The sequence below is a fragment of the Danio rerio genome, chromosome 21, assembly GCF_052040795.2.
Source record: "Danio rerio strain M-AB ecotype USA chromosome 21, GRCz13ab, whole genome shotgun sequence".
NCBI lineage: Eukaryota > Metazoa > Chordata > Actinopteri > Cypriniformes > Danionidae > Danio > Danio rerio.
Window position 1 is genome coordinate 35,471,648 of NC_141041.1, and position 26,120 is coordinate 35,497,767.

General features: G+C 35.3%; 1 protein-coding gene across 10 annotated transcripts in view; it reads left to right on the forward strand.

The window, feature by feature from the left end:
• tenm2b (teneurin transmembrane protein 2b) overlaps positions 1–26,120 on the forward strand; it is a 599,580-nt gene that overhangs the window by 370,160 nt on the left and 203,300 nt on the right. For 3 of the 10 annotated variants that reach the window (XM_087301406.1, XM_087301404.1, XM_087301405.1), the window contains exon 1: positions 433–689. The exons of 6 other annotated variants lie outside the window; for them this stretch is intronic. Coding sequence is in view for 2 of the 4 variants with exons in the window: in XM_087301404.1 (XP_087157530.1) it covers positions 674–689 (16 nt within the window). In the remaining 2 variants the exon portion in view is untranslated. Of the gene's footprint in view, positions 1–432; positions 690–26,120 lie in introns of those variants that run through there. One more of the 10 variants, XM_087301407.1, reaches the window with a different exon arrangement.

Genomic DNA, 26,120 nt, shown 5'->3' on the forward strand with positions numbered 1-26,120 from the left:
AACTATTACATGCCATACATTGCTTAATGCATAAATCGGATAAACCAGACTACAAGTTCTCCTCTCTCTGCCCTCTCAGGCATGACAGTTTCAGCAAGGCATTTACATTCTAAAAGCTCATTCTGGCTTCAAGGCAGCAAGAATGTCAAATATGAATCTTTCAGCACCTCATTAATGAACATCGATCTTTTGAAACGGTGTCAGAGACGAAATATCGATAAAGCAACGCCGCGTGTCCGATGCGATCAGTTTTGGTTTCCCGAGGCGCAGAGCCGCGGCACCGGAGCGCGGAACATGAGCGCAAATAAAATATATATTTTGGGTGGAGAATTGCCGTGAGGGGCGCGCAGGAGGAGCCCTGATTCAAATCAGCTCAGTCACTATTACATTCTATGAGCTCACCTCACCAACCTGGCGCGCGCTCGCTCCCTCATTCGCCCGCGTCTCGTTGAACCGCTCGCTGCGCGCATCTCTCCGTTTAACCGTCACACCTGACAAACACACACCAAACCGTCCGTCCGTCGCCTGCCTGACAAACACAACGACACGAATACAACACGGGGATTCAAAATTCGCGCCGTTGAGGAGAAAGCGCTCGTGCCCGGCAGAACTGAACTCCGGTAACGGCAGAATGACTGAGTGAGAGTGAGAGAGAGGACGCTGTGCTCGCAGTATGGAGAAAAGGAAAGGTAAGACACTCTTGTTTAATAGAAGACTGGCGTTTTGTTTAGTGTAGATATAAGAGTGAGACGTTTAGCTGCGTTTTCCTGAGGAGACATGCTTAAGTTCAGTGATAAACGAAGGCGCGTCTGCTGATAAGGATGCGTCTCTTACATTGTTGCGCGTGGACACTATGCAGCATGGATTTGGGGTTTCGTTATAACTGTGGTGAGATAACTCGTGCTGAGATAAACATGGAATGGACGGATTTAATGGAATTTATCCACTCAAGCTTCTGGGAGACGAAAAGGAAATGTTTTAATCTGCACGACAGCGTGAACATCTACGTGAATAATTTAACAGTTGTTTTGTATGCGCGCGTCTCATCACCGAATTAGGCTCCGAAGTCTCATTTTTTAGCTTAAATGACTCAAGTTAAACATTGCTCATTATAATCAAATTAGCATTCACCTTGACTAAGCATTAGTGTCGCCAGAATAATCGCTCCCTCCACATTATAAGCTGCTCCACATTCAGACCGACACAGTTCACTCTGTTAAATATAATGATTGTTATTTTTGAGGAGACCGGGATGATGGTGTTGATTTACATTCGTCTGAGTTTTGATTATGTCAGGAGACACACCCATATGTAAAGTTTGACTTCTGGCGTCCTGATTGCAATCAAAGTTTGCATCTGTTATGCTGTAATTATCAGGATATTTCAAACAGATAACAGACTGCAGCAGTCAGTTTTGGATGTATACACCATTCATATTTTTTATATGGATATATTTATATTTACTATAATAGTAACTGTTAAACTGTTAACCTTTAAAGACAAACCTGTTGTGAGCTAATATGCTTTGTAATACGTTTGCATTTATTGGACTTGTTTTTAAAACAATCATGTTGATTTGTTTCTCTGGATTTACTGGGTTAGGTGAAATGTATATTTATTCTGTATTAGTCTTAAAAAATATTTTAAATTATAATATTATTATAAATTTTATTATAAATGTATATTATTTAGGGGATAATATGCAATATTTTGAAATTTATTTTTACAAATGTTTTATAGTGTGGTCAAAAACTTAAATTAATTTGAATACGTTGAAATTGTGTTGTCTAACAAAGTAAAAGTAAACATGGCATATTTTATGTTTTTTTATCAGTTATAATTTTGTACCATATTATTCATCTTTAACCTGACTTTTTTATTTTATATTTAGAAGAAATGTAATTAATATAAAATAAAAGTAAAAAAAAAATTTTACAATATATAATTTATAATTACTATATATATATATATATATATATATATATATATATATATATATATATATATATATATATATATATATATATAGTTGAAATCAGAATAATTAGCCCCTTTTTAATTTTTTTTAATCTTTTTTTATATTTCCCAAATGATGTTTAACAAAGCAAGGAAATTTTCACATTATGCCTGATAATGTTTTTTCTTCTGGAGAAAGTCTTATATAGAATAAAAGCAGTGTTTAATTAAAAAAAAAAAAAAAAAAAACTATTTTGGGACAAAATTATTGCCCCTTTAAACTATTTAGAACAAACCATTGTTATACAATAACTTGCCTAATTACCCTAACCTGCCTAGTTCACCTTTTTAACCTAGTTAAGCATTTAAATGCCACTTTAAGCTGTACAGAAGTGTCTTGAAAAATATCAAGTAAAATATTATTTACTGTCATTATGATAAAGATTAAATAAATCAGTTATTGGAAATAGGTTTCTAAAACTATTATGCTTAGAAATGTGCTGAAACAATCTTCCCTCCATTAAACAGAAAGTGGGGAAAAAAAATAAACAGGGGTGCTAATAAGTCAGGGGGGCTAATAATTCTGACTTCAACTGTATGTATGTATATATATATATATATATATATATATATATATATATATATATATATATATATATATATATATATATATATATATATATATATATATATATGTGTGTGTGTGTGTGTGTGTGTGTGTGTGCGTGTGTGTGTGTGTGTGTGTGTGTTCCTTTGGTTTACTCATTATATTGATTTGGGGTCGCCACAGCAGAATGAACTGGCAACTTAACTTAGCCCTGCCACCAAATGACTTCTTGAAATTTGGAACTGATAACTTATCCTGCATATGCATTACACAGCGAATGCCCTTCCAGCTGCAACCCAGTACTGGAAAATATCCATACACACTCATTCACACACATGCAATATGGCCAATTTAGTTTATTCAATTTACCTAAACCGCATGTCTTTGGACTGTGAGGGAAATTGGAGCACCTGGAGCAAACCCACACGACACAGCGAGAACATGCAAACAGCTCACAAAAACGCCAACTGACCCAGCTGGGACTCAAACCAGCGACCTTCTTGCTGTGAGGTGACAGTGTTATCCACTGAGCCACCGTGTTGCCTATTTATATATCATCATGATTTTTTAAAACTATTTCTATAATTTTTATTTGATTATGCCATCTGCAGTGCTTCATTGAGCTCTTTCATGTAGCTCTTTCCCTCATTTAAGCTGTTAAGTAAACATTAACTTTGTTTTTCTTCTCGTTTCATTTTGATTTTCAGGAGTTTCTTCATAATGGTTTGTTTCAAGGCTTACAGCACACTTTAACAAAGTGTTTTTTAGAAAAATTGGAAAAAATAATGCCAAAACATTGCTAAAAAAGGAGCCAGTATTTTTATTGACGCGTTATAAAACATTTTTATATAAAGACAAATCTCATAGTTACTGTAGTCAACTTGTTTACATCTCAGATTTTGCCATTGTTTCATGATTTATCGAAAGTCGTAGAGCCATTACCTTCTCCGTCCTCTTCTCCATGGCCTACATTTCAACATCCAGGCTTAGAGACAGGGGAAAACTCCCTCTCCCCACACTGCTGTCCAACAGCCTCGGTCTTCCAGGGACACACTCATCTCTCTCTCTCATCCTCCCTCATCCCTGACTCCCTCGCTCCTGCCTATGCTTTGAGTATCATCACTGGTGCTGTCGAAGAGGAAGTGCGTGAGAAATAGTGCCCATTTTCCACACACACACTCTTGCAACCTAATGGCCTGTGTCTCAAAGGCCCACTCCATCATCACTAATGGACAGGAGTTTAGTCTGGACTAAGTTTAGTCAGTCTGCCATGGTCTCTTCTTTCGTGCTTTTTTGTATTAGTTTTAGCTATCGTTGTGAAGTTTAAACAATTGGAAAGCAAACAGAGTGCAAATAGTTGCTGTTTTGATGTAACCAGTATAGCTATAACTAGAGGCAGTTTGAAAATAAGTAGGTCATATGGAATTAGTGTTTGCTGCTAAAAATCCCCAGTCTTCTCTATCATGTTAATTACAGCTATGCGCTTTTTCTTTTTCGGTCTCTGTTGAATGTATGGGGCTTTATATGCAGAAGAAAGACGGCTGGTTTTGCAGCACTTATCATTGTCATGCTAATGTACAGCATTTCTACAATCATTTTAATTAAGCGTCTTATAGAGCAAGATTTTTTTCATCTGAAAAATAAAACATGACTCATTACAGAATTAATATTTATAAACCCCTTTTTCATTCAGACTTCAGCGCGCTGTTTTCAGAGCCGTGATTTTTTGCTTAGACTTTCAGAGTTCTCCAGAAAAACAACAGAATGTGTTTTTGCTGTGTTTAAAGGCTTAAATTTGTAGCTTATCCAACATTTTGTCCATCGCTAAGCCCATATTTACCAAAAAAATAAATAAAAATGAAATGTGACTGTCCATCATACCTTAACAACTGTTGCCATCCGCCATTTTCTCTGTGAAGCTTTTTTTGTCATGTGAGTCTATGGAGCATCTGTGCATTTGGCCTGTTTTAATGCATTTTTATGGAAGTTTTCCAAAAGTATGGAAAGATACTGTTGCCAGGCCGCTTATAATTGTGACATATGGTAGCCACATTATATATTCACTTTAAATAAATCTTGAGCAGTTCATGCTGTGGATTAGAAAAGCCACCTGCAGTTGAAATCAGAATTATTAAACCCCTTTGAATTTTATTTTCTTTTTAAAATATTTCCCAAATGATGTTTAACAGAGCCAGTGCATTTTCGCAGTATGTCAGATAATATTTTTCTTTTTCTTCTGGAGAAAGTCTTACTTGTTTTATTTTGGCTAAAATAAAAGCAGTTTTACATTTTTAAACACCATTTTAAGGTCAAAATTATTAGCTCTTTCAAGCTATATATATATATATATATATATATATATATATATATATATATATATATATATATATATATATATATATATATATATATATTTTGATTGTTTACAAAACAAAGCATTGTAATAGAATAACTTGCCTAACTACCCTAACCTGCCTAGTTGACCTTATTAACCTAATTAAGCCTTTAAATGTCACTTTAAGTGTCTTGAAAAATATCTAGTTAAATATTATTTACTGCCATCATGGCAAAGATAAAATAAGACAGTCATTAGAAATGAGTTATTAAAACTAGTATGTTTAGAAATGTGTTGAAAAAAATCTTCTCTCCGTTAAACAGAAATTGGGGAAAAAGATAAACAGGGGGCTAATAATTCAAGGGGTTTAATAGTTCTGACTTCAACTGTACATGTTTCAAGGTAAGGCTGGGAGATTAATCGAAAAGTTCAGAACCTGTAATCGATCTAATTTTTCCGAGACAATTCTTTTTATTATGCTGCCTATGTATCACTGTGGCTGATTTATTTTTCTGTGGCGACTTTGTAGTCATATCTGATCTCTGGTCATGTAGGACTATATGGACTCATTCTTGAGCCTTACTTTGCACTACACTGATGATGCTGGGAAGCTGTGCCAGAGATGCCTTTAGATGACATATAAAACTTGTCAGTGAAAAAAAAATTCTAAAAATAAATAAATAACAAATAAATAAATAAATTGTTAATTTATCGTAATTAAGTTAGTATGGAGTTCGTAGTTAATCAAGGTAATTTCATGTTACTAAATAATTTTTACTTCTTCACTGTAAAACCCAATAATTATTAACAATTAAGTTAAAAAAAAATTACCGTAATGAGTGCTGTAAACGTATAAGTTAATAAGTTAAGGCCGTTTGAGAAAACCGATTGCAACAAACCATTTGAGTTAAAAAATAAAAAACTAATCCTGATTTCAACTTAAACCATTTAAGTAAACAAAGCAATTTAAGCACAGAAAACCTCAATAAATGAGGAGAATTCAAACCAACTGAGTATACTGCACTCATTTCATTTGATGAAGTTGACTGATGGGCTTTACAGTGTTGTTTTTCTAACTCAAAAGTTAGAAAAAAGATCATTTTGACATTTATTTGCTATTAAATTAAGATTTTTTTTTACATTAATAAGTGTTTACATCAATTCAGATTTGCTAGTACCTGTGCAATTAAACAGTTTATTTTAAAGAAAGAAAAATTTCAAATGCTACAGTTCACTTAATCTAATGTAAGAATAACATTTGTTCACCACTTCATGAGCATATTTACTTAAAATCACATTCTGCAGTTCATTCTTATGCAATATTCTATAAACTCTGCCAGTAATCATGCGTGATGTGCTTCAGAAAAGGATCTTTGCTTTGTTATTTTCTGTTTGTTGTGCTTCTTTTTTTCTTTTTACGTGCATGTGCATGTTGTCGAAGCTCCCTTGCTGAGAAGAGTTGCATCACTCCCAGCTCTGATTCTCTATAGGGGGAGCTGTGCTGAACAACAGCCGCTGCTCATCTCCTCGGGGTCTGATGATGCAAAGCATGGCTGAGTTTGCCTCACTGCAGTCACAGTGTACCCAGTGCTTACCGGACACATGGGTTAGCCCTAACCCACGTGTCAACCATCACAGCCATATTCAGGGCCGACCGCCCTGCCTGCTAGCCCTCTCCCCATTAATGACCCGAGACAGCTGCTCCCCAGGGCCTTTCTCATCGCCTCTGGACACTGACACACACTCCTGTCACATGTGTCAACTCTGACTGACATCTGCCTCCCAGCACCGCAACAACCCTGATCTCCATTAGATTAGGCACAGCTTATTTCAATAATTCATCACTTAGACAGGAACTTGCTTCTCCGGTAATAGAAGCGGGGAAGTTTGGGAAACTGTCCGCTGAGTGTTGCTGCTGCTGCTGATGTTTGTGTGTAATATGTACACAGTATGTTCAAGATGCCAGTGCAATGTTCTGTTTATGTGGAGAGAAATCTTGAGAGTTTTTTAAATCCTATTGACCCTAATTTAAGACTGTTTATTAATGGAAATACATCTCAATAAATGATGTTGTCCAGTATTCGAGATCTAGACTATTGATAGTATGTATTCACAAATATAAGTTAATGAGTTCCTCTGGCCTAGACTGCCTGAAACAAGTGATCTCTGTTTGATTAGACACATTAATAATAAGAGAAACTGACTTAAAATATGATTATTTTCTGTTCCCAGCAAGGGGAGCATATTATATTATTATTTTTGAAGCACTTTGAAGTTTGTGTTAGTTTATCGAGATCACTGTGGGTAATTAGGAAAAAATATAATGCCAAATGTGACACACTGTTGTTTAACAATTTACTCTTGGTTATGAAGCAGATGTGTTCTATGGATATGTTATGTGTGTTTGGTAGGGCTGCCTAATTTTGTAAAATTCATAGTTATAACTATGTTGGTCAAAATTATCCTTAATCACGATAATTTAAAACAATTATCAGTGGGCCATATGGCCAAAACATATGTGTGCATATGTATGTCTATATATAGGGGCTGCACAATATATCGTTTTAGCATCGATAGCGCACTGTGCGCATCCGCAATAGTCACATCACAAGGATCTGTAATGTTGAGTCTGAATTATATAGTTAAGCGGGGGCTACAGAATTGTATGGCACACTTTTATTTAACAATTGTTTAGCAATTTACTCTTGGTTATGAAGCAGAGGTGTTTTAAGGATATTTTACAATGTGTTTGGTAGGGCTGCCTAATTCTGTAAAATTCATAATTATATTAATACATAATTAAGTTGGTCAAAATTATCATTAATCACGATAATTCAAAACAATTATCAGTGGGCCATATGACCAAAACATAAGTGTGTATATGTATGTATAGTTAGCGCTGCACAATATATCGTTTTTGCATCTATATCGCAATGTGCACATCCACAATAGTCACAACTCAGAGATCTGCAATGCTTAGTCTGAATTATAGTTAAGCAGATGCTGCAGATTTGTATTTATTCACTGTATTTGTACAGAATGTATATGATTTATGCAAAAAAATCTTACTTAAAATTTTTTGTCTTGTTTTTCAAAGAGAAAACCAGATTATTTCACTTCCTCCACTGGCAGGAAATTTTGCTCATTTTAAGGAAAATCTGTTTATTGTGACTTGTTTCTTCTGACTATATATAAGAAAAAATCTCAAAATTTTCACTTGCTCTAATTTTTTTATTATTTGGAGTGGAAGCAAGACAAAAAGTAAGAAAAGCATTTTTTTCTATTGTGGTTATTCAATTTTTGTACCGTAATATTGTCAGACTCCCCAAAATTTCCCTCTTTAAATTCATAGAATTTCTCTCAAAGATCATGGAATTTCACAACTCTCAGAACCAAAGTAAAATGACACAAAATAAAAAAACAAACTTGTGCTTTAAGAGCTATGAGTGATTTTGTCCTTTTTTGTCTTTTGTTGTTTGAGTGGTAATGATAAGCACAGTCGGCAACAGGAATATAGTGTACTGTCACTTTAAGAGCTGCACTGTTCTGATTTATGGTTACACACTAGTGCACAGTTTTTTTCTGAACTCTCACTGATTTCCATGTGAAAAAACCAACACAATCTCACAACAATTTGTAACTTTTTGATTTAGTAGCTAATTCATATGAATTCATATGATCTCATTTGTACAATTTTCTTATCCCGCAATTTAGGGTTTAGCTGCAAGGTTTGGTGCCACACCTCCTTTTTTAAGTGTGGTTTATTCATTCACATTTACATTTAGTCATTTAGCAGACGCTTTTATCCAAAGTGACTTACAAATGAGGACAAGGAAGCAATTTACACAACTATAAGAGCAACAATGAATAACTGCTGTAGGCAAGTTTCAGATGTGTAAAGTCTAAGAAGGAAAGCATTAGTAATTTTTTTTTTGTAGTTAGTTGAGGAGTCAGAGAGGTAGTAGCATATTAGTAAGTAAAAGTGGAGACTAAATAGTTGAGTTTTTAGTCGCTTTTTGAAGACAGCGAGTGACTCTGCCGTTCTGATGCAGTTAGGGAGTTCATTCCACCAACTGGGCAGATTGAGCTCCTCTTTAGCTCTGTAATCTGCCCTATTAGATGATTATGGAAGTATTATAAATAACCAGAGTTTTTCACTCCAGTTATCTTCTTCTCGAAGCTTCCCCCCTTCCACCCCTACTTCCCTCCTTTTTCCAATAGGGCGACACGGTGGCTCAGTGGCTAGCACTGTTGCCTCACAGCAATCTCCTATCAGGCTGGTCGGTGTTTCTGTGCGGAGTTTACATGTTCTCCCTGTGTTTGCGTGGGTTCCCCCGGGTTCCCCGGTTCTCCCACTGTCCAAAAACATAAATCATAGCCAATCGACTAAACCAAATTATCACCCAAGACAACCTTAGTTTACACTTCTCACACGGCGACAAGCAGGGGAGTTCTCGAGACCTACCTGAGCTCGAACTCCCCTCACGCCCTTCTAATGGGAGGGAGCCCGGGCTCGAGGATATTACGAGCTGAGGGCTCTCTCCCGGGACAGCATGCCAAATACGCTTTATTGATTATAGCTAAGTGTGAACTCTTGACAATTGTACAATATTTTACCACTGACCCTGTACAAATAATACAAATTAGTTAATAAAATAACAAAACGTAAAATAGTTACGTTTCCTCATGAGGTCAGGTGGGAAAAAAACAGCTTTGTGGAATCCTCTAAATTGAATTTTAATTAATTACACAACTCTAGAATTTTGGATATTTTGTGGTAGCAAAAATAATCTAAGTAGGAATTTAAATAAAGTGAAATATTGTAAATTGTTCTACATAAAATAGAGGAAAAGGAAGGAGAGCTCAACATTAACTTGTTTGGCAACCACACTAATTGTTTCTAATTGTTATAATCGAGATGTACTGCAGGTTATATGTTGGTGAAATCTATGAAAGCATTTAATTTAAAAGATCAAGAATTATTCTTCAAAGTTGATATCACTTTTATAATCACACTATTGCACGAACTCCTCTCTTGCCCTTCTAACGGGAGGGAGCCCCGGGCTCAAGGATATTACGCTTTATTGATTATCAGCTAAGTGTGAACACTTGAAAATTTTATTATTCTTCAAAGTTGATATCACTTTTATAATCACACTAATGCAGTATATTGATACTGAAATGTAAGCTCTTGCTTGAGTGATAAGACTTTCTTTAGTATTTTAATTTAAATGCAAAAACAAAAAGTAATGCAGCATATATGTTGTTTTCATGAGAATAATTATATGCTGATTATTATAACCTTACTCTTATAGGCTTCATCCTACAGTGAAAGCTTTTGGACTCTCAAAGACTCTGTTTGTGTTTTGCAAAGTGAGTGACATTCAAAAATGTCAGCTCGTGCATCATTAAAACAACAATTGCAAAAATCATCATGGACAAAAATACCACACACCTCTAAGAGAAAAATTAATGAAGATGTCAGTGTGCTAATAATCTCATTCTGTGAGGCCGCTGATTCATAAACCCATTACCGCTGAGACCTGCTGTGGAAAACTCTGGGCAATATGGTGTGTCTGTGACCGACTCTAGTGCACAAACTTCAAAGCCTTCAGTTAAATTTAGTAATCCCTGCTTACGGATTAGAAGTGCCTCAACGTCTGCGATGCTCAGAAAAATCAACTGCTCAAGAGCAAGAAAACAACACCTTCGTATTAACATTTGAGACAATGCAAGAGTGAAGACTAATAAATCGTATTTTGTTATGCCAGTGATTCAGACAGAGACAGACGAAAAAAAGTAGGAAGAATGATGCCAGCTGATTGGACGATTCGAGTGTTGTCATGTGGAGAGGAGGGCTCTCATTGGCTGAAACTCATCTCTCTTTGATCTCTGCAAGGCTGCGGAGTTCTTAAGATTTCAGACATGGAAAGGCGTATTGGTGGGAGGATGCAATGGTGGAAGCTTTAGAGAAAGAATGTGAAAAAGTAGGACACTTTTGTTCTGTTCGCGACACCGGTTAGGAATACGGTCTGCTGGATGTAGCAGACGTCAAAACCGCAGTCGGTGGGTTGGTGCAGTCTGTAATTCTTGCCCAGCAGAAGAGCCAGAAGCTGATGACAGTAGAGAAGTCCCAAGTGCTGCTTTGTGTTATACGAGAGCAGACTCAGCAGTTTACCAGCAGACTCTCTTTTATGATAAACCGCTCCAGATTGAATGATAAGCGCTGATATTACCATGTATCTTAATACGGAAGCTTACAGAATTGAATCAGAGAAAAGCTTGAAAGCTTCACTTAGGCTGCAAGGAAGAAGCTTAGGGGTGCTTATTTCAAGTTTCGTAATATCTACTGATTGACACGTTTTAGTGTTATGATACTGTATAGCGCACCTTTTTGGTTATCTTTTTGTTATTTTTGACTGACATTTACAGATTTTTTTTCTCAGTTTATCAGGATTGGTTGATATTTTTAGGTTTGGATAACCTTTACAATCATCCAAGTCATTGCACAAAATAAGTATCAACTTTGCTTAAGTATACTCAAAGACTACAGAATACACTAGTCGTGTCACCCCTAAAGTTTTGAATGGGGAAAATTGTTATTAATAACAACAATAATAATAGTTCCCTACATTTATATAGCGCTTTTCTGGGCACTCAAAGCACTTTACACATAGGGGGAATCTCATCATCCACCACCAGTGTGCAGGATCCACCTGGATGATGCAACGGCAGACATTTTGCGCCACACCGCACACAAGGTGATTGGTGGAGAGGAGACAGATTGATGAAGCCAGTTATGATATGGGGAGAGTTAGGAGGCCATGATGGACAGAGGCTAGTGGGGAAATTTGGCCAGGATGCCGGGGTAAAATCCCTACTCTTTTTCAAAGGACATCCTTGAATTTTAAACAACCACTAAGAGTCAGGACCTCGGTTTAGCATGTCATCCGAAACACGGCGCTCACTGAGCAGTATAGAGTCCCCATTACTATACTGGGCCATTAGGACCCACACAGACTACAGGTTGGGCACCCCCTACTGGCCTCACTAACACCACTTCCGACAGCAACCTAGCTTTCCCATTTGATCTCCCATTCAGGTACTGACCTGGCGCAGCCCTGCTTAGTTTCAATGGGCGACCGTGTGGGAGTCGCAGAGAGCCAGCTGCTGGCTAATAAGCTGTTACAGTCAATATGCCAAATTTAGCCCTGCCTACTAGTAAAGGAGCCAATCATCAATTGCTATAGACTTATGTTTCTCAAGGGGAGAAGCTCGAAACTGACGTGTGCTTTTATCACAGTTTTTTAGTCAACAAACGCACTGGTATCTTCGTGAATAGTTGCTTCCCAGACAAAAGAAATATATCCACATGAAGCTTGAAATGTCAAATTTTTTGTGATTATTTATTATTTGCAGAACAAAACTAGCATTCATATTTAGCAAGAACTATATACAAGCAAGGAATTGCATTAAATAAAAATACATTTAAAAAAAATAAATAAATAACAATACACAGGCAAAGAAAAACTCTGGGGTGAGAATTGACCTTTATACACCTGTAATATAAAATTATTTATCTTTCGGCATGCTTTAGTTTATCTAGTTATTATATAAGACATTTTCTCAATAAAATCAGACCATGCCTTAATTGTTTGGGGTTTAGCTCTGTTAATTCTTGCTGTAAAACGTTCTAACAGCGCTATTTAGTTTAATAAGCCACATTTTATCTGCTGGGAATGTGGGTTCATGCCATATTTTAAATATAACTTTCTTTGCTGCAGTTAGTGCAGGATGAAATATTCTAAATTGGAAAGTGTTGAAGTTTAAAACATAATCAACATTTAATAAACATATATTGGTATATTATACAATTCTACTTTTAAATAAACCAAGTGAAAACAAAACTTACCTATGAAAATAACATGAGGTAGAGCCCATCCTGTCAAATACACATCACATAACAGCAACTGCTCAAATGTCCACAAACTTGTAAACAAAGAGTTGCTGTCATTTCTGGAGAAAACTCGCCATCAAGACCAAGCTGTGAATTACTTTAGTAGACCAGCGCAATCTGACAAAGTATTATCCGGAGGATGATAATGTGTAGAATGGCCATAAATGAGGTTGGTGCCGTGATCTCGTTCCTTTCGAGTGCACATGCGCCGTAACTTGGGTACCCTGAAAATATGCAGATTTTGTTTGATTTGAACGTTTAGAAATGAAACTGATGAGACAGTTGTTGTTTTATTTTATTGATGGTTGCAAATATGTAATGTAATCATAAGCTTAGCAAAAAGTTTTGGAGAATTTAATGTTTCCCCATTCAGACAGAATGCTTAAGCATACTGGCTGAGAGACGTTTTAAAGATGGTTGCCGAGGGAAATTACTTGCCTTAAAGGGACTTTGGCATACTTAAGTGCTGTTTTGGCACTTTAATTCTACTATTATGTTCATTTGAAGTTAATTAACAGATACAGTTTTCATATTTTGTGATTCAAATGTGTTTTCTGTTTACTTACAGTTATTTACAATATGGGAGCTTTATTGGTCACACTTTATTTTGATGGTCCGTTTGTTGAATTAAGTTACTTTGCATCTACATGCCAACTAATTTCCATTAGATTATAAGCAGACTGTTTGGTTGGTGTTAGGGTTAGGGTTAGTGTAAGTTGACTTGTTCATGCTAAGTTTCTTATAGTCAGTTAAATGTCTGTTGAAGAAGCAGCATCAGCAGATATTCAGCAGACAGTCTACTAATACTCAAATGGACCATCAAAATAAAGCATTACCATTTTATTTCTGCTCTGTCCACTTTTGATGTTGAAAATTCTGCTCTGCATAACATTTTAGTAGTTTGAGACAAGATATTGTTTAAGAAATAATATATGGAGAATTAAGTCTGTAAATAGCAAACAACTTACTAGCAGCTTATTACAACAACCCTGAAAATATATCACTTCAAACTTAAAAAAAGTCAATAAAAGTTACTTTTCAACATTAAAAGCTTTTGGAGGAAAGATCAAGGTCGCATAATGCAGTTCCAAAGCTTTTTTCACAGACTTTTGACGGTGTATTTTTAAGGGTAAATTCACCCAAAAATGAAAAGTATTTCAAAAATTACTCACCCTCATGTCATTTTAAGACCCCGAGACCTTCGGAACACACATTAAGATATTTGAGATGAAATCTAAGAGCTTTCTCATCTTCCAAAAGAAAGCAACAGCTTATCCCAGCTTGTTAAAGTGTAAAAAAATTGGCAAAAAAAAAAACATCCTGCAAAATTATATTTCATATTCTTACAAACTTAATATACTTTTGTGTGCACATAAAACAAAAATAATGTCTTTATTGAACAATTTCTTCTGTGTCAGTATAGAGTGCATGTTCATGAGAGCACTGCACACTGATCTATACCCTAGATGCCTTTGTGTGACTTCCTCTGTTTGAAACGAAGCACAGGCTTATCTTAGGTAACACGTCAACAGCACGACCAAGGATGACACGCATAAAGAGCTCAACGCTTTCCTAAACGCACGCTCTGTACTGGCACCAAGGATTAGAAACTGTTGAATGAATCGGGACCGTTGTTGTCTATGAAGGATAAGGGAGCTCTCAGATTTCATCCTAAAAATTTTGATTTGAGTTCTGAAGATAAACTCAAGTCTGCAACTATATGAGATTTACTCATCTTCTCCGAGTAAAGATGAAATATATATATATATATGGGCGAAGCAGTGGCGCATTAGGTAGTGCTGTCGCCTCACTGCAAGAAGGTTGCTGGGTCGCTGGTTCGAGCCTCGGCTCAGTTGGCGTTTCTGTGTGGAGTTTGCATCTTCTCCCTGCGTTCGCGTGGGTTTGCTCCGGTTTCCCCCACAGTCCAAATACATGTGGTACAAGTGAATTGGGTAGGCTAAATTGTTTGTAGTGTGTGTGAATGTGTGTGTGGATGTTTCCCAGAGATGGCTTGCAGCTGGAAGGGCATTCGCTGCTTAAAAACTTGCTGGATTAGTTGGCGGTTCATTCCGCTGTAGCGACCCTGGATTAATAAAGGGACTAAGCCGACAAGAAAATGAATATATATATATATATATATATATATATATATATATATATATATATATATATATATATATATATATATATATATATATATATATATATATGTCTGTACTACTTTAATAATGCAACTTTAATATACTATATAAATTTCAGTCTATCAGTGATGTTTCACAGACAATATTTCACAAGTGATTTAAGAAAAGAATTTCAAAGACCATAAATAATCAGGAGCGACATATACTGACAGATACAGACATTTCCAGTCAGACAGTGAAGGATGATTCTCTCAATACTGCCATTTTATAGGATTTACTTACATTATAAATCATTAAGTATCTTTACAGCGCAAACATTACCTTGATAACATACAGTATTAAATAATTTATTTATTAAAGACATAAATACCATGCAATTTAATAATATATGTGTGTTTTGCCAGAGGAGGATTGACTCCTTCTGCTACGACTGTTTTGTTTTTTTCTTAAATATTTCTTCCCATATTCTGCTTTGACAAGCTTACAGTATACTGTAGGCATTGGGGAATGGTTTTCTGTAAAGCTGCTGTGAGGCAGTTTGTGTTGCTCTATACAAGCTATACAACTTCATGACTCATCGTTCTTTGATGTTAGTAACTACTCTGACCAAAAGATTGGAAGGGGGTCTAGTTGCAAAGCTCCAGATCTTAGCCTGCTTGACATGTATAAAATCTGACTGACCTCGCTTGAAGGTGTACATTTCTCTTAAATGCAAGCGCAACAATGCACATCGGCCAGCAGAACTGTAGAGGAAAGAGGGAATTAGAAAAAAAAGTGTTTCCGTGACCACTACCTTATTCAGTTTTTTTTTTTTTTTGATGACTTGTGAAAAAGCATGCACAAGCCCATTTTTTATGCTGTTTATTAAATCCTGAATTCTCAGACCTCAAATTGAATATGCTTTTCACATAATATGAATATGCTTTTTCAAGTATTAGCCATTGTTTATATACAGCATATTAAAATTATTTATGAAAGCATGTGACACAAACTAATGTCAATGGATATTTAGCTTTAGGTGACCTTTTTAACACATCCATGTCCATATTTAGTTAAGGGAAGGAAGATTAGGGCATGGATGGCCTGATTTGGACATGAATCGTTGCAGCAGAGTTTATTATTTTATGTTCTAAAAGTTTACTAATTCTCTAGTTCACTTTTATCATGTTAATATAATGAATTGAAACTTTAAATGAAATGAAAATGTTTATATTTTAGTCATAATTACATTTTCTCAGTGCTTTTAGAAATAGATTTTTTTTCTATTTAATAATGGTTTTTATAATGAGTTTTAATAATGAGTTCATTCTGGTAATTAAATGTCACACAATGATATATTCCAAAAATTTCCAAAAAAGGTTTCTCGTCAATTATATATATATATATATATATATATATATATATATATATATATATATATATATATATATATATATATATATAATTATATTATTAAATATATAATGTGAAGTTTAGTTGATTAATTATATTTAAATCATTTATTTTTAATTGAGATTTTGCCGATCAGACATGCAGAATCATTATGAATTTTTTAAACATGAAAAATAGACAGATGTAGAATCAGATGTGTTAAATACATTTGTTTAAGAAAAAAATACAAACGTATTTCATTTTATTCTTTTTTTCATTTCTTACTTTAAAACCACAAAAAAAAAAAAAATCCCAATAGTTCACCCTAAAATGAAAATTTCTTGATAATTTACACACCATCAGGCCTTTCAAGATCTACAGTGGAGTATCTTTTTCTTCAGTAGAACATTATAAAAGAATTTTAGCCATAGCTTTTGTCCTATATAGCCATATATTGAAGGTCAATAGTGGACTAAGCCATTATGCATAAAGGAACTTCAGTTCATCTTCAGTATATTGTATGTGAAAAGAACCTTTTGCCTAGGCTGTAACAGGTGATAAAGTTGCCCCTTCATGAGACATCACCCAGTCTTTTGGTCAGTAGTCTTTTGGTAGTTTAAGCTTGGCGCAAGAGTCGTTTTGAGGCGTTGCGCTACGCTGTTTAAATAGCAAATGCATTAGCACTCATTTTTGCGCCCATAGGCGTTCTGGTCTAAAAAGGGAGGCGTTCTGAGGCGGACCGCTGGCGCGTTGCTATTTTGAGAAACTATAATAGATTTTTATTAGACCAAAACTAACCCGGTCTAAACTCCGGCGCAGAGCTGCGCCTCGCTACGCACTGCTTAATACGCACAAGAGAGAAATAGGCAAATATCTTTACATATGAAAAAATTAAAATATTAAGGATATATATAGGATATAATAAGAATAGAAATAGGATATAAATATAAAGGATTAAAATATTACAAAACATTATTTTCTAGCCTACATAAATATGAAAAACCACTGCTTTTATGTCTTCTTCATCTCGGGAGGCTTTTTCAGTTCATTCATAACAATTTGCTTTTGTATAATGTTGTTATCATTATTAGCAGTATTATTTATTATATCCATATTTATATGTGTTTTATTAAAAACAAGCTTAGATTTGCCCACATGTCAGGTTTAAGACCATATGGGGCACAGCATGTGTTTGAGGATATAACTCAGGTTTTTGAGCACATTTTGCTATTATAATTCATTTATGTGTTTGCTGGAAATTAGAACTGAATTTAGAAATAGTTTTGAAACGAATATTTGCGCTTAACAAACAAAAGTATTTATTTATAGACCAATTGATGTCTGTGCGTAAAGGTTTCCCTATCCAAGAGCGAAAGTGAAAGTGATTCATTATCTCTCATTCTCACGCAGTAGATGCTCTGTTTAAAAGTTTTCTGTTAAAAAACTGTCAACTGTTAACTGTTAATTGTTTGCTAGTGAAATGCTCATTTTTTCCACTTAGACTTACTTTGCGTCCTGTAAATAGCGAATGCGCTCTTGGCGCGACGCAGCTGACTCTTAAAGGGAATGGGAGATGAGACTGTAATTGATTTATTCTCAAAACACACCTATAACTCATTAAGAAAATAAACTTAACCCTTTTAGACCATGCGCCAAAGCGCAAGGCAGATTTCCAGTCCTTAAATTAGCAAAAACACGCCCTGACACGCCATGAAAGCATTTGCGTCCTGCGGTTTGCGCTTTGCGCATGGACCGTCAAAATAGAGCCCTTTATGTGTAGTCATTCATTTTCTTTTTTTTGAAGACTTGTCTAGTTTTGGGCTATTCTTAGACGTCTATCTCTATTTTCACTTACAGCCCAAGTTTAGCCTTGTTTTTTGCCAAGTTGACTATGTTTAGATGTTTGTTAGATGTCAATACCCAATGGTACCCATTGATAGCAGAGGACAATGGTTTCAGCTAAAAACCTTTACTTTTTACTGAAGATAAAATATTACCTAAATAGAGTAAATTAACAGATTTTTTTTTCCTTTTTGGGTGATATATCCCTTTAACAGTGGTGTAGTCTGAAGTAGTTGCATCAGCATAGGAGTACGCCTTAAAATACTGCCACCATAGGCACTTCTCCAAGTTTTGAACTGTAGCCATAATGCCATATTCCGTATGCCCCCAAACTGTTGCGCTTTTCCCAAAAATAGCGAGCCCCTCCCATGCAGCAATCCGTCCCCAGAGGCTTTAAAGAGAAAGGGTCAAATCTCAGTGACACCAGTGTCATATCACATTAATGCCAACTATCTCATCCTGTTAGAGTGCATTAGATCACGCAAGTAGCAAAGAACACTTGGTGAGTCCCACATACTGTATTGCACAATGTATGAAATCATTTCCAGTCTGTTCTCTTACAAATAAATACAAAGCAAATACTGTGGGTGTTGGTTTAAGAGGCTAAAAAAAATTGTGGAAGTTAGTTAGGGCTTGGGCACAAAAAATAAATATCCAAAACCATAACTCGACGTCACTAGAAACACACACACACACACACACACACACACACACACACACACACACACACACACACACACACACACACACACACACACACTTTAAAAGAAATTAAAGAACAAACAGTATTATCATCCAAAAAGCCAACGCAGGCTCAATGAAAATGCCTCAATCTGTTTTTTTGGCCAAAAAAAAAAAAAAAACATTGCAAAATGCATTGCTTCAGGTACGTTTCATTGCATGTTTCACATGAAAAACCTACTAGAGGGCACTGTCTACATATATGCGAATGTGAAATAAGTTTTTAGTTCTATAGTGTTAACTATAGTGCATTTTATAGGGCCAATCCCAATTTTACCCCTTAGCCCTGCACCATACCCTTACCCCTCATTTTGCACGTTCATGATAGGGGTGTCCCATTTCTCTTTAGATTGAAAATGTAGGGTTAAGGGTAAGGGCTGGATACCCCTTGAAACCAAGATTTTTCAGGACTACACTCAAAAACCAAGGGGTAAAAAAATTTCCCAGAAAACACCTGCTACAATGACAGCAGGGTTGCACAGGGAAGTCAGGAGATGCACAAGTTTGTATTTTTTGTCATTATTGCAAATTTTTACAAGCAACACATGTTTTAATACATTCCTAACTGCGTTCATGTTTTATCATCATACTTAAAAAACAAAACGCTAAAATAAAAAACGTTAAATTTGCTATTTATAATCCCAAATACTAAAACCTGTATAGTAGTCCCACAACATACTTTTACATCTGACAATCGATGACCTGTCAGAAAAGTCCAGTGGCTGGGAATGACCTTTTACAGTGTGTGGTATAATGTTAATGTTGTTATTGTGTGTTTACATAGATGAATATGGGCACGGTGTAAAAATGCACAGTACAGTTATAAGCTTATTGCCGCATTATATCGTTGGCATGACAACATGATATCGTTGCATTCATTGACTTCCTGAAGAAAATACTAAAAAAATAATGCAACTGGAATAACTACAGCAGTCGCAATGGTCAATCTCCTATGAAGAGGTCGCGATGACATATGATGGCATGTGCAGGTGCTGTAGTGCTGTCCCATTTAGGGGTACATTTTGAAGCTCTTTCCCGTCACACTTTGTTTCAAGGGCCAAATGGAAGGGGAAGATAGAATTGGGATTGGGAAATAGAATTGGGATTGGGCCATAGTGTTTTCAAAAGCAAACATATGAGAAAATTGCATTGCAGTCAAGTTGTTTTACCATGATTTTACATGTTTTTTTCTGGAACCTTGGTTCACCAGATTAGAACCTGAGTGCTCTGCATACAATACCATACAAAGTGAGCTACCAAGCAAACTGACCACAGAAGAAATGATGTATGGAGATGGATAGGTGAGACAAGCGTATTCGATTACAAACCATAGGCACTTTTTATAGTTTTTGTGGTCTTTATTTGATGTTGTGCAATAGGCTGCACACAAATAATCCTCAATGCCGAGTTCAGACTGCATGATTTTCAAAGTAGTCGTGTCACAGATGTTTTCACACTGCAGGAATATCTGGGCTTGCGTTTCGTCGCTGCTTTGTTTACACTGCAAGATGGATCGGCGACAACTTCATCCAAACTATGTCTCACAGCCAAAAACACATATATCTTTATATCTTTTGTTATAGTATAGTATATACATAGAGATATAGTATATCTTTTGTTATTAACTACATAATGAGAAAGAAGTCTTTAATGGGGTAGAAAATGTACATATTTTCTCACCTAGGTTTAAAGGGAATTAGCCATTTCTCCTCACTGTTGATAATAAACTAATTTCTTTCTGTATGAAACATCAAACAGACACGGTTGCTCCTGAGTAGGATCCAAAAAAAATTTGGATCCAAATCCATGTAATTCTGAGGCTCACCATGTGTGATGGAGGAGTGTAGTTTTCACCGCCCACCAAACTGATTGACAGCCGCGTATTAACCTGTCTCCATAGTAACACGTAAACATATCCACAAGGTAAGACTTGTACAACTGGGATTAAAAGATCTGTTCAGCTCTCTGTGATCATCAACACTTCAAGCATAAGTTTTAGAATAAGTTTTAGAATTTTTTAGAATTTTTGAATCAGTGCATGTTTGTAATAAGGTAAAGACAATAAAATAAAATCGCTAGGTAATTCATCACCACAGCCACATGTCAGTACAATCTTAAAACAAGATGCTTCATTCCCAGTTTGTGGACGTTAAATCAGCTTTATTTTGTCCATTAATATAACGAATACGCATACAGCAGTGGACATTAAAGTGTATCCTGTCACATTTGCCATGCAAAAACAGTGCAAAGTTAAACGCATGTGTGTGTTCAAGCAAACTTTGTAGCACCATTGTGTGTGACTCATCGTTTCAGAACGGCTTTAAATAACTCCACAACAAATACATCAAATAATTATAAGTTCTTACTGTAGTATTTCTCATTGTTTTCTGTCATTGTGCTGTTTATCTGGCATGAGACACAGCTGGAATTAAAGACATGCGTCAGCAATAGCAAGAGATCTCTATGGCTCTGACACACACGTGGGAATGGTGGGCAGAATGAACCGGCTCATTTGCATTAAAAGCATAGGCAACAAAAACAGCTACAAGTGTGCTCAGAGTTGAAAATCCCCATATTTAAAAAGATATGGGTATTTATACATGTATTTATATAAAATATGTTTAATATTTGTTGTGGTGGTATTTAAAATAATCTGATGAGTATTTTGAGCTAAAAAATTTAGGCACGTTCAGGAGACACAAAAATGTATATCGAATGTATATTGTTAATAATATTCCTCCTGGTTAATATCATTAGTGTGAAAAGGAACATACTAGTATCATACTGCCCTCTAGTGTTGAATTTACTTTGAAACTGCAGTCAAAGGCATGATGAAGTATGTTTTTTGGTTTCATTAATATATTTTTAATAAGCCTGTGTTGCCAAAAACAAACTCAAGAATGTAGGGTTTCTTTTTTTGCTGTTAATATTTTGAGCAAAAGACAAAAAAGCTTAAGCAAGAGACATTTTCCACCCAGCTTTCTTTACTCACATTTACCAAAAAGTAATGGGAGGCACTGTCAATGGCAAAATGTTAAATAAATGTTTGCGGATTGATTTCAGTTAAGTCATTAGACTATTCAAGGACTCGATGGGATTTGACAGATATTGATAATGCCGCTTATAAATGCGCATCAGTCAGTGAAACCTCCAAGGGTTTGATAAAGCTAAGGTTACCACACAAATGAGCCATTTCAGCAGCGCTCACTCCACTAACGTTGGAGGCTGAGATTTATTAGACAGAAAACCACACCACACTGAAATGGAGCCTCACCGTAAGCAAACAGACTGAGTTGAGGAAATACACAGATGGGTCGAGACAGACGGCGAGATGAAAAGGTAGCTTCCCACACCTGCTTTCCACCAAGCTTAAAAGAAAAGCAGAAATCCTTACGTACACCTGCGCGGCTCTTGATATTTCTCCTGCATGTCTTTGGCATAAGCAGTTCGTTTTGTCCCTAGATGTTCTTCGAGTTTAACGACTCCATAATTACCCGCACGCACAACTGAAGCAGCGCCGCTTTGAACTTATCACTTACAGGTGTTATCAAGGGAACGGACTGCGGCCCACTCCATTTCTCTGCGTTTTATCTGCAAACCACAGGTGCCCAGTCACCATAGGAACTACTGCGCTTCTGAGGAGGTTACCCAAAAATGAGTCGGTGTGCTTTTCCAGCTGGCTGCTGTGTTTTGATACTGCTGACATTCATGTGGTCAGTTTTGGAGGTCCCGAGAGGATGCTTTTTTCTTTGCCTTTGTGTTTTAATTCTATTAGTTTTTTCTGTGTGCTGTGTGCTCAAGGCCAAATTTGATTCTTCTACATAGATTTTTGGTTGCTACTATCAGGAGACGAAGATCAGAAATTAATTATATATTAATCTTTTTTAAGTAATGTGCCTAGTCTTTTATGAGAAAAAAATTCTGTTAATTATGAATGTATTTATAACTATGTTTTCAAAATTGATTGGTCATTGAGTTTTCTGAGTAATTATGGTCACAAAAATGTTCCAAATATGTACGGCTTTCTTTCATAAAAGAAGATATTTAGTGGAAGTACATTTAATGTTATTTAATTGCTTATTAATTTAAATGGAAAGCCTTTACTTTAAATAAATAAATTTTACTAATGTTTTTCACTGGATGTGATGTGTAGAACTACATATTTTAAAATGATTATTTTGGGGACAAGAAATTAAAAAGATGTTTTGTGAAAAATATCTTACATTTTTTCTATTAAAATATTTTATTTGTTTTATTTGTGAGATTAAATGGAAAGCAAAGAAGGCTTTTCTTTTAATTGTCCATGTTTTATTTATAGTTTTCACCAGAGGAAGAAAAAAAGCTACACAAAAGTGATGAATAAACTACATATTTTTAAAATCGAGCTTTACAAATATGTAGACTATCAGAAAAATAGTTTTTTTTTTGTGAAATATTTGTATTTTTTCAATGTTTGTTTTTAATGAGAAAGCAAATAAATGCTTTTTTTCTATATTTTTTAATTGAGGAAAAGGCTATTTATGATGTATAAAACTGCGCATACATACATACATACATATATATATATATATATATATATATATATATATATATATATATATATATATATATATATATATATATATAGTATATAATTATAATTTTTTTTTTTTGAGTGTTTTTATTTTCGTAAATAATTTCCTTAAATAATAGATTGTTTTCAATCACGTGGTTTTGGTGATGTGCGAAATTCAGATGAAAGGCAGGAAGTAAAAAAACTTAATGGGAGACAGGGAAGTATGTATTTCTGCAATTTATACCATTTTTCAAAGGAAATATAAATAGACAATAACCACATATGTTGGGCATGAGCCTTATATCATGAATAATAATTCCAGTCAGAATTATTAGCCCCCAGTTTATTTTTTTCCCAATTTCTTATAAACAGAGCAGATTTTTTCAACACATTTCTAAACATAATAGTTTTAATTCTCATTTTAAATAACCGATTTATTTGATCTTTTTTATGATGACAGTAAATAATATTTGACTAGATATTTTTCAAGACATGATTTTTCTATACAGCTTAAAGTGACATTTAAAGGCTTATTAGGTTAATTAGGTTAAATAGGCAGGGTAATTAAGCAAGTTATTGCATAATGATGGTTTGGTCTGTAGACTATCGAAAATCTTTTTGACCTCAAAATGGTGTTTGAACAATTAAAAATAGCTTTTATTCTAGTTGAAATAAAACAAATAAGACTTTCTCTAGAAGAAAAAAAAATATTGAACATACTGTGAAAATGTCTCTGTTAAACATCATTTGGAAAATATTTTATAAAGACAAAAATCAAAGATGGGCTAATAATAAGCTATTACACTACATTAATTAACTTGTCGTTGTAGTTTAGTTGTTGCTGTGGTACAACATAACTGTAATAATAAACAAATTATTCAATAGGCTTCAGTTCTCTACGCTTACTGTATACACCATCACAATACACCAACATAATTTACACTAGTGTTGCAGTATTTATTACAGTTTATCAGTTTACTATTAAGAGTTGTACACATTATACACGTTACTCTGTGGTTCAAAAACATGTTTATTGTAAACTACTAGTCAGTTTTTCCTTGTTTAGATATTTCATAGACATCACAAAATAACAGATGAAAGCATACAAAAGTGTGGACGCATAGTCTACATTATTATTTATTTATTTATTTTTGTAAACAGGGAAAGTACACCACAATAAGAACCATCTAGTTTTGTTGCAAGGGTTGCATTTCTTTTTTGTTCATCATAGACCTTTTTCTTGGCTGCTGCATAGAGGGCGCCATAGCCAGTGTCCATTCCGGTAGAATGGTTAGAACTTCCATTTACAGCGTTTACAAAAGGTAAATTGTTTTCCATCCTATTAGATCACATTTTTTTTAATGATCAGTCAAGGAGGTTGTGCTGATCAACAACAGTATTAGTTCAAAGAGGATAAAAGCAGGTAAAATTTATTAAAACCATCATTTCAAAGCTGTCCAAATGTGACTGTTTATACGCATCAGCTACCGACAGGAAGTTCTTAGCATTCTCCTTGCACATACATGCAAAGCATAAGGGGTAATTTTGTGTTCTAAGAAAAAGGTCTATATGAACTTACTATCAACAAACATTCCCAGCTGCAGCACATCTTGATGTTCACGTTACTGTTGTTTATTCCTGCCAAAACGCCAGTAAAGACTTGGATTATTGCAAAACAAGATGGAGATTTAACTGCAGCGATTACATGGCAGGGAGCTCTTGGATTTTGTATAAGTGTGGTGGTGCTTGCATCTTTTTTTTTATATACTGTATAAGACATTAACATGTTTCTACACATACGTAGTTAGGCCTGTATATAACCTTTATGTTGCTGTCAAACAAATTATCGCATTTAAGAAAAGTTTTCACACATGGATGTATTAAATTAATGTTTATATTGAAAAATCTGTTTATATTTTCCAAAACAATTAACTACACGGCTATGGGATCAGAAAATTATCAATTTGTAAACTTTTTTTATATTTTGAATGAGGAACATGGGTTGTGGATGTTATACATCAGTGACTTTACAGCAGGGGTGTCCAAACTCAGTCCTGGAAGGCCGGTGTCCTGCATAGTTTAGTTCCAACTAGAGGTCTGCATTCCCGCGGCTGTCCCGCGGGCGCCGCGGGACCCAACCAGATTTCTACAGTATAAATTTCCGAATAAATCACGGGAGCGGTCGGTAACGGGTTTAATTTGGGACGGGAGCGGGCTGTCTAGCAATATCGCTCCCGGCTCCCGAGTGAGCATGCGTATGTATGTGTGTAAATGAAATAGCGCGATTCTGTGTTTAGCTTGTTTGTTGCAGTGTGTGTGTGTGTGTGTATGTGTGCGCACGCGTGAATGAGAGGTGTGTGTGTGTGTGTGTGTGTGTGTGTGTGCGCGCGAATGAGAGATAGAGCTTTGCCTGTGTTTGTGCTTGGTGCTTATGAGTGTGTGTTAGAGGGCGCGCGCGCGAATGAGAGAGATAGCTTTGTCTGTGTGTGTGTGCTTTTTAACAAAACATTAACAAAGACATTTTTGAGTATTTATAAAGCACTGTAAAATGCTTGCTTACACAAAAAAATTAGATATTTTGGTGAAAACCAATTGTTTTTCATGGCAAGGTTTAC